Genomic DNA, 14,275 nt, shown 5'->3' with positions numbered 1-14,275 from the left:
TACTTGGCTCTTAGGCCTATACAGCTTGGTGTAGAACAACATGTATATAAAGTATCATGTGATCAAAATACTCATTTGCCTAATAATTCTGCACACAGTGTAGAGCAGGAGAATATCTGCATCTGCACTGGACCTAGAGTAGGAGAGTATCTGCACTGGTGCTGAACCTTGAGTAGGGGAGTATAATATTATGTGTGTACAAAAGTTTGGGACATTGTTTTTAGATGGTAGAAAATGCTTTCAAAGCACCACTCCAGTGTATTGTTTTTTTTCAGCACTGAAGTAGCACTTTAGATATAAGCCTCCTGCCCCCTGTATTTTACTTACCCTTTGGTAGCTTCATTGATTTTATTGTGCCACTTCAGTCTGGCGGTGCCATCTTGTGCCTGTAACTTCTGACTGGCCGGAAGTCAGAAATTACATCACAAGCTCTCAATATAACTCTATGAAAGCCAGAACGAGGCTAGAAAGAGGCTTGTATTGATTTGTAACCTCTGGCACCCCCCATGAAACACTGAAGCTTCTGGCAGGTTACAAATCGCCGGAGACTGACAAGAGCTACGCGGATAACAGATGAAGACAGCACTAGATGAGTATAAATCAGGGGGTTGAAGACTAACACTAGAAGTCTCAGAAATTTCGAGCTCCCCCCTGAAGTCCCAAAAGAGGGTCAAATGACAAATACAATAAACTGAATAGAACTAACTAGAAACTAAATGGCTAAACTCAATGGAAAACAACAACCTTCTGTGGTGCGACAGTAATGGCCTTAATTACAGAACAAAAGACGGTGATTATTGGATGTTAGCTAAAATCCTTCAGGTCATTCGACCCGTCTCTGGGTTCCAAAAGGTAGAAATTTTAAATGACCCCTCTCTGGGACTTAAAGTGCTAAAGGGTGCTTTACACACTGCGACATCACTAGAGATCTCATTAGCGATGTGACATGCCAGATCGCAGATAAGATTTGCCGAGATCGCACATAGGTCATTTTTTAAGCGCTGGTCACATGTGCGATGTCGGCAAAATTGTATGTGCAATCTGGCGTGTTACATCGCTAACGAGATCGCTAGCGATGTCGCACTGTGTAAAGCACCCTTTAGATTTAAAGCATCACTGCAGCACTGAAATGAAAAAATCTCTGGAGTGGTGCTTTAATGTAGGTGTAGCACCCAGGGGGGCAGGAGGAATCAAGCATGCAGGGTCTCGCACCTGAATTACTCGTCACCGGGCTGGTGTGGTGGTCTGGGATGTTGCGGTGGCCTGCCCAGTTTCGTGCCCCGAGGTGTACACCAATAAGGAAGAAGGATGATGGAGATTGTAGTAGGAAGATTGTTGTGATGCCACCTGTGGTACACAGCCAGAGATTAGCCGCCGCTGCTGTCGCTGTCCTCCTGGGTGGATGGTAATAACAGCAGAGATGGTGTCGCTTCCCACAAGCAGAGCAGGTCCCGGGAAGGATGATGAGGGGAGCAGTGATGGCGGTGGCATTTGGCGACGAGGCACGGGGCGGCGGCGGCGGTAATGAGAGTCCGAGTCAAATGCTGCGGTTCCAGGTGTCTTTTACTCACTCTTTGTGTCGCTCGCCCGGATAGTACTGGTCACTCGTTGTGATGTGCCCTGTCGACCTCGGATAAGTTAGAAGCAGCTGCCGGTGTTTGAAAGAAGAAAGTCCTTTTCAGAGTTGCCCTTCCAGCCGCGAGGAACTTGGGCCAAGGGCTCCACTCCAAGCCCCAGTCACCGTGAAGAGAAGAGAAGAAAGAGGTAATGGTGTCATGTCCCAGAACTGGTGTCCCGGGTAGACTGACTGAAGATCGTGTAAGTGTGCTCCTACTTCTACTCAAAGTGGAACCCGCCCCCCAGCTGGCTGGCTTCAATGACCGGGGAAGTCCCATGCATCATGATGGCCACCCCTCTGCCTACCCTGAGCAATCCCCCTGTGGGAAGGCTCCTAAGCTTTATTTAAGGTGTGAATGTGGAACACCAGTGATTAACCCCCTCCTTACCTGAGGCGAATATCACACCTTAAATAAAGTGCAGTACTCTGTGGCAACTGGACCCTCAGGGGCGCCACATAAGATGTACACTCTCCTTTGTTCTAGGTATTCTTCTTACTTTGGCTGAAGCACCTGCATCAGAAACTGCAGTGGCATGTGTTTTATTTTAATCTGTGTGTGAAATCAACATTAAGAAGATCAATCAAATTTTCAACTAATGTTTCAGCGATGGTAAGGATTTTAAAATCACATTTATTGCCACTTTGTTTTATTAAAGGGGTATTCACATCTTGAATAAATGTGGCTTATTAACAGGATATACCATAAATGTATGGAAGGTGAGTCCTGCATCTATTTTGAGAACATGGCTCTTACTCGCATAAGTAGTCGGAGTTTCCATAGATATGCTCATCTCTCTTCCTTTCGTTTGTATAGAAACTCCAATCAACTCTCCAGGAATATCAGGGCACAATAAGAGCTCATTTAGACATCAGTTATTTTCGTACAAGTGCTCCCTGTGTTTTTGATGGATATCACGCGTGTCTATCATAGTCTGTGGGGCTGTGTTCACATGTCCATGATTTTTTGCGGACTGAGCAAAATCACAGTGCCATGTCCAATATTGATCCCAGTGTTGGATCAAACCCATAAATGAAAGTCTGTGGATGTCATACGAGTGCTGTCCGTTTTTCATGGACTGATAGCAGATAGTGAAAAAACTTTTTCTCATCAGAGAAAAAACTGATGAAACTCAAACAAAACTCTGAAGAAACTCTGACACTACTATGAAAATGCTAATTTTTATTGTATGTTAAAAAAATCTGATATCTGAATGTGCCCTACTGTTCTGTTCTCAAGACAAATACAGGTTCAATTGAGGGGATCTGTGAGGATCTGAGCACCTGTGAGCACCTAGGCCGGTTAACAATGCAATTATTTTTATTTCTTCCATCCATGGTCTTAGAGCAATTCTGGGTAGATGGTCAAAATAATATGTCATCAGTCCATGAGATTCCAAACTGGGACAGGTAGTTCTACTGCCCCTGTACCAGGTGATACCCACTGCCTCCTAACTTTTGGTTGACCCACAGCTTTTGTATCTCCCACCAGTATGGTGTGCAGTCACAGCCTATGCTCCTCCAAACAATGCATACTATGACTTAGCACGTGTATTCAGCTCCAGTTAGCAACAACCTTCATCCCCTGGTCAGTATCCTAAGTACCCCAAGCCACCCCCCAGGATCGAGATTGGACCCCGGGAAACACCCCCCTCCAAGCTAACTGTGCATTGGTGGAGGTATTTTGGTGAGGCCGAGCCCCTCACCTGCATGTGAGACCCCCTATGGTGATGGCTCCACTGGGTCTACTTTCACCATCCACATAATGAGACTAGTGGCTTGCAGAACAATGGCTTAATTAAGACTCCTGAGACACTAACGAGAGTGGTGGAATAATTTCATTACTTTAATTACTAATCTCGTGCTTGGCCTCTTCTGTGTACCTTAAGGTCCAGTCACACATAACGAGATCGTGAACGAGATCGCAACTACGTCACACTTTCTGGATCGTTTATGAGTCGTTGTTGAAATCGCATGTTGGGTGTCACACATAACGAGTTTATGAACGAGCATGCGTCCCGTACAACGATCTTTCAAATCGCTGGGACCCTGTCACACAGCAACTATGTTAACGATTCCAATCCCATTAGGGGCGTAGTAAAATGCAGTGAGTCACGTAGGCGTGCATTTGCGTCGCCTTTTCCATACCCCCCTCCGCTTTCATTGGCGGCCAATACTGCGTTCTGATTGAGCGGCCGGGTGGGCGTCGCCTTTTCCACACCCTCCGCTCTGATTGGTGTCCAATACTGCGTTCTGATTGGGCATGCAGGGGGCGTATCTAGCGGTTAAATTTTGGATCGCGTCACCCTTTGTCACTTCTTTTGCGCTTTGCTTTGAGATAGAACCTGCGTCTCCACCCTGATTCCTTCGTCCATTGTACCCGGTCGCTTTGTTGGTGTGTTTTTCGGATCGAAGCCGCAGCTGCACCTGGAGTATCACTGCAGTGCTCTCGAGTGTCGGTGAGATCGTATTTGCGATTCCGCTTGGATTCTACATTGATATACACTTCTTTGAAAAGGTCACAAAGGGAACAAAGCATGAAGCGATACCCAATCAGAACGCAATAGTGTTCTCATTGCTAACCAATCGGTGCAGAGAGGGGCGCGGAAATGGTGACGTAACTACACACTATTGTTCTCAGCGCCAACCAATGGGTGCAGAAGGGGCGTGGAAACGGGGATGCAACAACACGCCTTCGTGCATCTCATCTAGGTCGTCAACTAAATCGTTAATAGGGTGTCAAACATACAGATTCATGCAGCCCAGCAGGACTCCAACGAGCCAAAAATGGCCCAAGCTGTTCGGCATCGATCAGCGATTTCACAGCAGGGGGTGAATCGTTGGTACGTGTCAAACGTGACGAGATCGCAATTGAAGTCGTTCTTGCGTCACAGAAACTGTGACGTAGTAACGATCTCGTTTACGATCTCGTTATGTGTGAAGTGGCCTTTAAACTGACAAGCAAGGAAATTTCTAATAAAACACAACAATGAGAACAACAATGAGATCGACATAACTAGCTGACCACGCTGGAAATAGTCTGAATCTCTTAGAAACATGGACTCCGCTCTACGTCCATTGGTCCAATAGTCTTCAGTCCGCAGCCAGCTCCTCACAGGACCCAACACTACCATGCAATTATAACCTATACTGTGCATATTCAATAAATGGGGATATCCCTTTTATGTGGCTTTAGTACAAGAGAGACAGATTAATACAATATTTGCTATAAATAATGTAGCCATTCACATAGAGTTAAGACTAAAGGAATAGTAATAGAAATTAACCATGGTATTGAAAAAAAGTATACAAAGTGTGTGCTATTATGTGTTACTATGAACCAGTGAACCAGACCATCACCTGGGACAAGCCTTATTATTATTATTATTATTATTATATCATTTCACAACTATATGACATTTATATAGAAAATCAATGTTTCATTGGAAAAATATATTCTATACCGTGCAGAATTGCTCCATCTGTCATTCCAGACTACAGTATGAGTATATCTGTTACCATCACACTGATGCTTCATAATTAATGGGTTTTGTAATAAATAATTTATCTGAGTAATGTCATCTACATTTATGTTAGTTCTTGCATTGTGTTAAAATATTTAATGAAACCGAGTCAGATGTAAGAGTCACTCATATTATTAAGCAACATACACAATGTTACAATATAAATCTACATGTTAAACACAAGTGATGAAAATTATTATAGTATTTTTTTATTTTTTTGGTTCTAGGGACATTTATTATTGTGGAAATGGAACCAAATGGTGAGTATGTGACGTTTCTCATATAATGTTACATTTATGCTGATATGAAGGACAATAAGAGCCATTAATTTGAATTATTCATTGGTGGGACAAGCGCTTCTTGTTCCAGCTGAAAACATCACAAGACCCTTCCATTTAAGAGGGCCGCCATAGTCAGCCTCAGGCTTATTTCACACCTTGTTTCATGTATGTGACGGTAAAGCTCCTGGCACATATGTTACATTCATGTACAGACCTCCTTTTATCAAAGATAGGCCCTTTGCGACACAAGCAAAATTGCCACAATGCCCACTCTAAATATTAGCCATCCTGCCCCTCATTATCACTGCTACAAACCACTCTTAACAATAAATTCTAAAAAATTGTACAGTATACTGGAGCAAAAAATGTGATTTTCATTAGATTTTCATGTGATTTTTGTTAGAAAAGATAATAGAAATAAGGAAAATATGTAAATGGTTTATTTGCGTTGTTAGTGTAGGGTCAGTTTCGTATGAGATGAATAGCTGAATAGTGTTTGTGTGACGCCCCTGGACTATCAGGTCTTCACAGGGTATTGTACAATCTTCCCTCCCGTGCAATATCCACCTCCTCCTTGGTTATGGGTCCACAACTACATGGTGTTGTCTACATCAGCTAGTTAAATTCCTAGGTACACTCTGCGCCACACCCACCAGACACACCAGTGGACGGCCTGAGTGGAATAGTGTCGCCCACTGGGGGTGGTTGGTTAAGGGGAGGTCAGGAGTGTCAGGAGTAAGTCAGTGAAGTATAGGAAGTGAAGGAGAGAGGAGGTCAGGAGCCGGGCTCCTTAGAAGCAACTAGGTAGCAGACGTTGGTCTGGGCCTAGTGGGAGCTGGACCCCCGGTTGCAGGGGATCGTGACAAGGGCGCTCGGAACTGTCAAGGAGGACAGCCGGCAGCCTTGTACCATCACTGGGCTCAGACCAGGGTCCGACGGGGTACGTGGACCCTAGGTCTAGGAGTAGATTCAGGCAACCTGACAATTTACCTGACGAGAACGGAGCCTTCAAGATCCGCTCTCCACCTGCTCCAAAATTGGAGTACTAGCGCAACGAGGGGGATAGGACTTTCCACCAAAACGGTCCAGAAAATCCGAAGCGTGAACCCTGAGAGCAAGCTCCCACAGTTAGCCACACTGGGGAGCGGGGCCTGACTAATTCTATACTACAGGAACCAACAAAGAAGTGAACTCAGTGCCAGGAGGAAGGTCCCAGATCACCAGACAGCACCATCGGGGATGGGACCCAAACTAGCTCCTTTCAGTGGCAGCGGTGGCCAGAAATTTGGTTTATCCAGTTGTCGGTGTCAGCTTTTTGGACTGAGTAAGTGCGCAAGTGACTCCCTTCATTCCCCACGGCACTCCCCGAACACCATCACCGAGTCCCGGGGCATCCCCCCTACCCATGGAGGGTCCTAACATCCGACTGCCCCACTCCATTGCCTCGGGTACTCCCAATTGCAGTGGTGGTACTCCACATTACCTCACACCACAGGTGGCGTCACGAACTCTAACTACAATCCCCTGTAAATATTCATTTGAGTGGCATCACGACCCCCGGGTTCTGACGCCCCTCGAGCCACCACGGATCCGGATCCGAGCAGCCCGGCTGTTGAAACGGGGGTGGCAGATTTGAATACTATAAACCCCACATAATTCTTTTCTTTGAATATAAGAAATGCATCTACACTAACTATATTGCCCGTCTCCCCTCCACAAAAGTAAACTGAATGGCCCAATATAATCCATGAGTACAGTCCCCTGCTTCATAATGTGCAGTTACAGAGGGGCAAGATTATCTCATGATTATCTTTTTCAGTCCTGTGAGTGTCTACCAGGAACCATTTTTTACCATTTAATTTACTAGACAAGGGAAAACACATGCCAAAAGAAGGAAAAAATAAAAGTTTGCATCCTTCTGAGATCAATCCCTCAACTACAAAAAAAAGAGCCAAACAAACCATGCTAATGTGAATTGACCATATATTTATTACTTCTCAAAAACATAAAAAACTAATTTAGCAAATTGGTGCAGAAATCAGCACTTCCCAAATACTCCTAATTGTTCTTAGCCTAAATATATGAAGTTACCACAAGGAATATTTGGTGAGTTTTGATTTCTGCACCATTTTGCTAAATCAGGTTAATTTCCTGTATACATTGCGTTTTTTGAGTGCTTTTTTTACACGCATAATTATTGTCTCTTTTGAAAATGTTTTACCTTAAGCTGCTTTGTTACTTAGCTTTGATAAAATTGTATGGTAATAATAAAGTCATATGCAGTTTATATGTGTATTTTACATGGGAATTTTCCTCCTCTCATTCAAGTCTATGGAGAAAATGTACAAATAAAAGGAATTTATAAATCACATTCATTTTGCTAGAACTGCAGTACACTTCATTTTTTGCGCTGTGAAAATATGTAGCTTCAAAAACACACCAAATGATAGTACCTAAGCCTACCCCTCTGTATTAAGCCTATAAATATATTGTATATTGGATTAAAGACAGCAATAAGTGTAATGCCCCCGTCACATTTAACGACTTACAAGCGATCCTGAAAACGATATGACCTGATAAGGATCGCTGATAAGTCGCTGGGAGGTCACTAGTGAGATGTTACATAGTCAGACCTTACCAACGATGCAGTAACAATCAGCGACCTTTATAACGATCTCGGCGGGCGTTGGGACTGTGTTAGGAGATTGTTGGTAGGCGTCAAACACAGCGATGCGTCCTGCCCAGCTGAACATCACCTTTGAAGAAAATGGTCCCAACCATTCAGCAATGACTAGCGATCTCACAGCAGTGGCCTGATCGCTGGTAGGTGTCACACATAACGAGATCGCTGCTGCGTCACAGAAACGTTAGCAATCTCATGTATGACGGGGCGTAAGATTAGGGAAATACATACAACATGTCACTAGATCAGTATGGAGTCATCTTTCAGGTTAGGCTTGTTTTAGTAGGTTTCTACTTTCTATTCTTTATTGTCCTCCTCTTATTCAGTAACAATATAGAGGACTATTAATCATTCTTCACACTTAAAGTGTTTAAAGTTCTCACCTGCTAAATGTGACTGGGTAAACCTGTTTTTTAATGTAAATGTGATATCCAAAAATTGCAGATATGTTCTAAAAGCTTTGTATAATTCCAAATGTAATGCAGTATGATGTTCAACATTTACTTTGCAATTATGTTATATATTTACCAGGTATACCTGGGCAAACGAACTATTGTTTTTATGGTGAAGATCCCACTTTTGAGAACCAACCACCACATTCAGGTGATTTCAGAAGTACATGGATGCCGGCACCTCCGGAACTTCCCAACTGCCCTCCAGGAGTAGAATATCTAAGTCAGGTCAGAAAACAATGATTCTTCTGATTGCAGCTTCCTCTAAGATGTTAAGATACTGTATGTTCCACTGTGGAACATCTTTCCAGAGAAAAAAGTGTTGTGCACTGCAGAATAAAACATCAAAGACTCAGTGAATGAAAAAAATCTAAGAAAGAAAGAGAGTAAAAGCATATATACCAGATCAGAAATCCTGTATAGAAATGATTGCAAACAAATGAGGTATTTGGCATATTAGAATGGCTATTGTAATATCTGCCCCACAGCCAACGTCATGGCAACCTCAATTGCTGGGTCCTACTCTACACTGCATCTGTCTATATATATCTACATACTCATACATACATACATATACAGAGGAGGAAGGAGATTAACGTGGAAAAGGTCATCCAAATAGATGTAGTGTATTTCTAGAATTGGTCACTAGATGGCATAGTAAACATAATGTAGTTGTACAGTATATTAACTGCATACTTTAGATTGCAAGGAAAGCCTAATATTAATGTCATGTAATATACAGTCAGGCAGAATTACCTAAATTAATATATATGCAAAGAAAATGCAATACTGAAAAACTCATGATGGATATGGATCACTGCATCAACTTCCATCTCAGACCCTGAAGCATGTTTCGACCCAACTTTATTTGGAGGTGAAGCGAGGACATCAGCTCAGGGGAGTAGAAACATATCTGAGGGTCTCCATCCCCAACTGAAGAGGTGTATCCTACTCATGGTGCTTATAAGCTCCTCGGAGGAGAACTTATGAGTTCTGAATGAGCAAAAGTATGTGCAGCTACACTATTTTACCCATGGCCAGGGCCGGCTCCAGGTTTTTGTGGGCCCTTGGCGAAAGAGTCTCAGTGGGCCCCATCCACACATAGACATGCACAGATACATACACATACAGGCATACATATACATATATTTACATATACAGTATATTTAAAGAGACAAAAACACATATAAACAGACATAAATCTAGACACAGTCATATACTCTGACATACATAGATACACATTATACATGCACACACAGACACATTAGAGATATTTCTAATATTGGGAAGCCTGCAACAGCCTCATTCACCTCCCTGCTTGTCTCCATCCAGCTCCTCCTGGGCATGTGTCTGTGCTACGCTGATTGGTGGCAGTCACTAACAGACATAGCCGCACATAGAGAACACTAACACTGCTGTATATACATCACAAGAGAGGCTGTGGACATACACATTACTGGGGGGCATACATATTACTGAGGAAAGGGGTATACAGCAATGGTGAGCATGCAGCTCTAGAGGGGGGCAGTGGCTCTAGGGTGGGGGGAAAACAGCTCTGAGGTGGGGGGGTTACATGCAGCTCTGGGGGTATATAGCTCAAGGGTGGGGGGGGGACATACAGCTCTGAGGGGGTATACAGCACGGGGATGGAGGGAACATACAACTCTGGGGGTATAGTAGTATGCAGCCCCATATTCTTCCATCATGTTATCAATCCCCCATAGTCCTCAATATAGTATTATGTAGTCCCTATGTAGCATTATGCAACCCCCATATTGCACTATGCAGCTCACATATGGCATTATGCAGCCCCCATATGGCATTATGCAGCTCCCATATGGCATTATGCAGACCCATATAGCATTAGGCACCCTCATGTAGTACACAGCCCCTAAATAGCACAGTGCAGACCCAGATAGCATTAGGCACCTTCATCTAGTATGCAGCCCTATATAGCATAGTACAGACCCAGATAGTATTAGGCACCTTCATGTAGTATACAGCCCCCATGGTCGTCTGGCCACAGTGATTGAATGCATAGTCACTTTTCCTCATTCCCCCGCTGCTCCGGTCTCCTCAGCACATCCACTGCTATCTCTCGCTCTGACCTCAATGTAGGCGCACAGTGTTGACGTCACCGCGCTCCGTAGCGCGCTGCTCCCTCTCTCATCATTGCTTTCAATTGTATCAGCAACTGCTATGCCGATACAATTGAAAGCACGATTCTCGGCAGGGGGAGACTGGTGACAGCGCTGACACCTCCCCCCTAAGTAACGGTACACCACTCCTGCCACTGTAAGTGGGCCCCCCGGCAGCCCAGGGGTCCGGCATTTGACCGGGTTTGCCGGGTGCTGACGACGTCCCTGCTCATGGCGAATAGAGGATTTACAGCAGTCTATACTAATGTAGCGTGGAGAGTAGACAAGTGTACCGCCCCGCGGGCTCGACTGCCGCTCGGATCCGTGCTCGTACGGTGGGTGGTGGCTCGAGCCTCTCACGGACCTGGGGGTCACGTCACTCTGCAAGGGAGTTGGCGCTACACGCAGGGACTTGACGGGGTGGTTCCACGGCCGGGGCTGTGGTGGTTTGGTTTGGGATGTAAGTTTGTGACGCCACCCACGGGTTGTGGTGAATAGATGGACACCACCGCTGCCGTTAACTAGGCATCCCGGGGACGGTGTTGCGCAGCTTGGTGTTGACCCTTCCGTGGGTAGGGGAGCGATGGTCCCGGGGGCCCGAGGGAGGTGCTGAAGCGTGGGAGCGGTTGCGGGCATATGTTGGTGCGGTGCAGCGCGGTCTGAAGGCACTGGTGTACTCACTATGACACAATACACTGCAGTCTCTGGTAAACCAAACAGGGTGATGAATGGGGCCCGCAGCTGGCTGCAGCTTCTCCCGGAATAGGTTGGTGGTTTCTGCCTTTCTGCTGCACCTCTTTGTATGGATGTTTTGACTCCTATGCCTAAGCAACGGTAGTCCGCTCCCCGACTTGTATATGCCGTAGGAGCCCATTTGCCCACAGACGCTGGCCCTTTGGGTCTCTATGCCTTGGCGGTGGCTTTACCTTGTATGGTTAGGCTGTTGTCTTCTAACGGGTCTTGTGTGGGATAGGTCCTAAAGTCCAGTCCGCAATCAGTTGATTTGACTCGGCCCTGTCAGTTCAGGGCTTTGTACTGGGTCTGAGTACCCCTCCTGGTGCTCCGGTTTCCAATCGGTTCCCCGGTTCGGTACCGGCGGGCCACCGCCCGACCCCGCTCCCTACGGTTCCACTGGCTGTAATCCCAGCTCCTGCAGGCGGCCACCACCGTCTGCCTCCTTTCGAAAGGGGACTGGGCTCCGACCCAGCCACCAGGGTAGTACAAGTATACTAACAGTTGTACAAACATTCAAATTTTTAGCTTTTTACATCTTCCCTTACGGGAGGCACATACTTGAACTTTACGAACGTAAAACATTTTTATTATTACGGGAAACGGGTCCGCGTCCTTCACTCACCCTCCTAAACAACCTGTACCTTGATGCTGCCCCTAAGAAGTGGGCAGCACCCCTTTTCCCCAGTCCAGGAACGGGCCCATGTGTTTTCCAACGGGACGGGTGCAGGTTTCACAATTGCCTGTTTCTTTCAGGGGCCCAACGTCCAGGAGACCACCGACTCGGAGGATGGCCACCGGTTGTAGTGGTTGCGGGCCTCGGCCATCTATTTCCCGCAGGCCCATCCTCCAGTCTGCCTCTCCGGAGGCTGTGAAACCGGAAGGCCGGTTAAAAGGGAAGGTATTATTTACAAACCCAGTAGTTTTTGGGTGGCCTGCAAGTTCTCAGCCTTTTCTTTAGGTAAAACGGTTCAAAACAAAGTCCCAACGGGGACGGGCAGTAGGGTCCCAACGGGGACTGTGTCACTTTGGCAGCCGGGTTCCGCTGCCTTTAACTTTTTGGTAAATCAGGTGAAAGCCTCGGGTGATTAGTGCTCATTCATTCAGCTATTTACACAATCAACATATTGCACACCTAAATGGCAGTCTCCCTGTACCTAAGCGGGGGCCTACCTAGGTTAGCGTGTGTGGACCTTCTGGGCCCAGTGTTGTCAGTGGGGGGCAGTGGGACAGAGGGGACAACTGGTCCCTCTTCCCGTGTGTCAGGTATGGCAGGTAGAGACCTACGGGGGCGCAGTAAAGGTGCATCCCTGGGCTCGCTGGCGGGCGTTTCTGTCTCTCTCTCTTCCACGGGTTGTGGGAACATTATCCCAGGAACAATCACCGCGCCATTCTGCATAGGCCAGTCCAATGGGAAGTCGCCCATTACAGTATGAATCACCTCTTTCTTCTTTTCCCCGCTCGGCACGGGGACCGGAGCCTCATCCACCAGCCTCAAGGAATCTGAGCATCTCTTCAGGTGGTCCCTGGAAACGGTAGCCGTGGTCTCCCCCCGGTCACGACTGATCATGTAGGTCTTCTCGTTCTCCCATCCAGTGGGCTGTATGACATTCGGGGTCCTTTCCCATTGATCGTCGAGCTTATGCATCCTCCTCTTGCGCTTCAGTACCACATCCCCGCGTTCAAAGGGGGCAGCCGGAGCCCGCTTGTTGAAGCGCTGCTCTTGCTTTTCTCGGCTCTGGCGCAGATTCCTTTCCACATACTCCTGGATCTGTCGGTACTGCATCTGCCGCTTGGTTTCCCAGTTGTTAGTGGAGGGAAGGGCTTCGGGTGCCTCTATGTCCATTTCTAGGTCCATGGGCAGCCATCCCGGTCAGGCTTTCATCAGATATGTGGGCGTGCACTTGGTGGAACTGCAGGGGATGTTATTGTACATGTCCACCAGGTCAGGCAACTTCTCCGGCCACAAGTTCCTTTCCTCAAACGGTAGTGTCTTGAGGAGGTTCAGGACTAGGTGATTCATTTTCTCATACATCTTGTTAGTCTGGGCATGGTATGGCATAGTCCGGATCTTCTTAAACCTGTACAAGTGACAGAACTCTTGGAACACCTCCGCTTCAAAGGCCGATCCTTGGTCTGTGAGCACCCTCTACGGGTAGCCGTGCGGTCGGCAGAAGTAGGCCTGGAAGGCTCTAACTGCAGTAGGGCCCGTCAAATCTTTAACAGGGACAACCACCATGAACCTGGAGTAGTGGTCTATAATGGTCAAGGCATAGGTATACCCGCTTCGGCTGGGCGTGAGCTTGACGTGGTCCAGGGCAACCAACTCCAATGGCTGGTGGGTGACGATCGGCTGCAGGGGAGCCTTCTGGCTGGCTTCATCCTGCCTTCTCAGTGTGCAGGGACCACATTCTCGACACCAGGCCTCCACAGACTCCTGCATCCCACTCCAGTAAAACCGCTCTCTCAGCAACATCTCCAGCTTTTTCCAACCGAAGTACCCTGTGCCATCATGGTCAGGCTTTCATCAGATATGCGGGCGTGCACTTGGTGGAACTGCAGGGGATGTTATTGTACATGTCTACCAGGTCAGGCAACTTCTTCGGCCACAAGTTCCTTTCCTCAAACGGTAGTGGCTTGAGGAGGTTCAGGACTAGGTGATTAATTTTCTCACACATCTTGTTAGTCTGGGCATAGTATGGCATAGTCCGGATCTTCTTAAACCTGTACAAGTGACAGAACTCTTGGAACACCTCCGCTTCAAAGGCCGAGCCCTGGTCTGTGAGCACCCTCTCCGGGTAGCCGTGCAGTCGGCAGAAGTAGGCCTGGAAGGCTCTAACTGCAGTAGGG

General features: G+C 46.7%; 1 protein-coding gene across 1 annotated transcript in view; it reads left to right on the top strand.

The window, feature by feature from the left end:
* LOC142295509 (phospholipid scramblase 1-like) overlaps positions 1-14,275 on the top strand; it is a 126,132-nt gene that overhangs the window by 14,574 nt on the left and 97,283 nt on the right. Inside the window, exons 2-3 of the mRNA XM_075338606.1 lie at positions 5,367-5,399; positions 8,635-8,783. Coding sequence (XP_075194721.1) covers positions 5,387-5,399; positions 8,635-8,783 — 162 coding nt within the window. The 5' untranslated portion in view covers positions 5,367-5,386. The remainder of the gene's footprint in view (positions 1-5,366; positions 5,400-8,634; positions 8,784-14,275) is intronic.

Source organism: Anomaloglossus baeobatrachus, chromosome 3 (genome assembly GCF_048569485.1).
Source record: "Anomaloglossus baeobatrachus isolate aAnoBae1 chromosome 3, aAnoBae1.hap1, whole genome shotgun sequence".
NCBI lineage: Eukaryota > Metazoa > Chordata > Amphibia > Anura > Aromobatidae > Anomaloglossus > Anomaloglossus baeobatrachus.
Note: the sequence above shows the minus strand (reverse complement) of the source record. Positions and strands in the feature narration are given on the sequence as shown.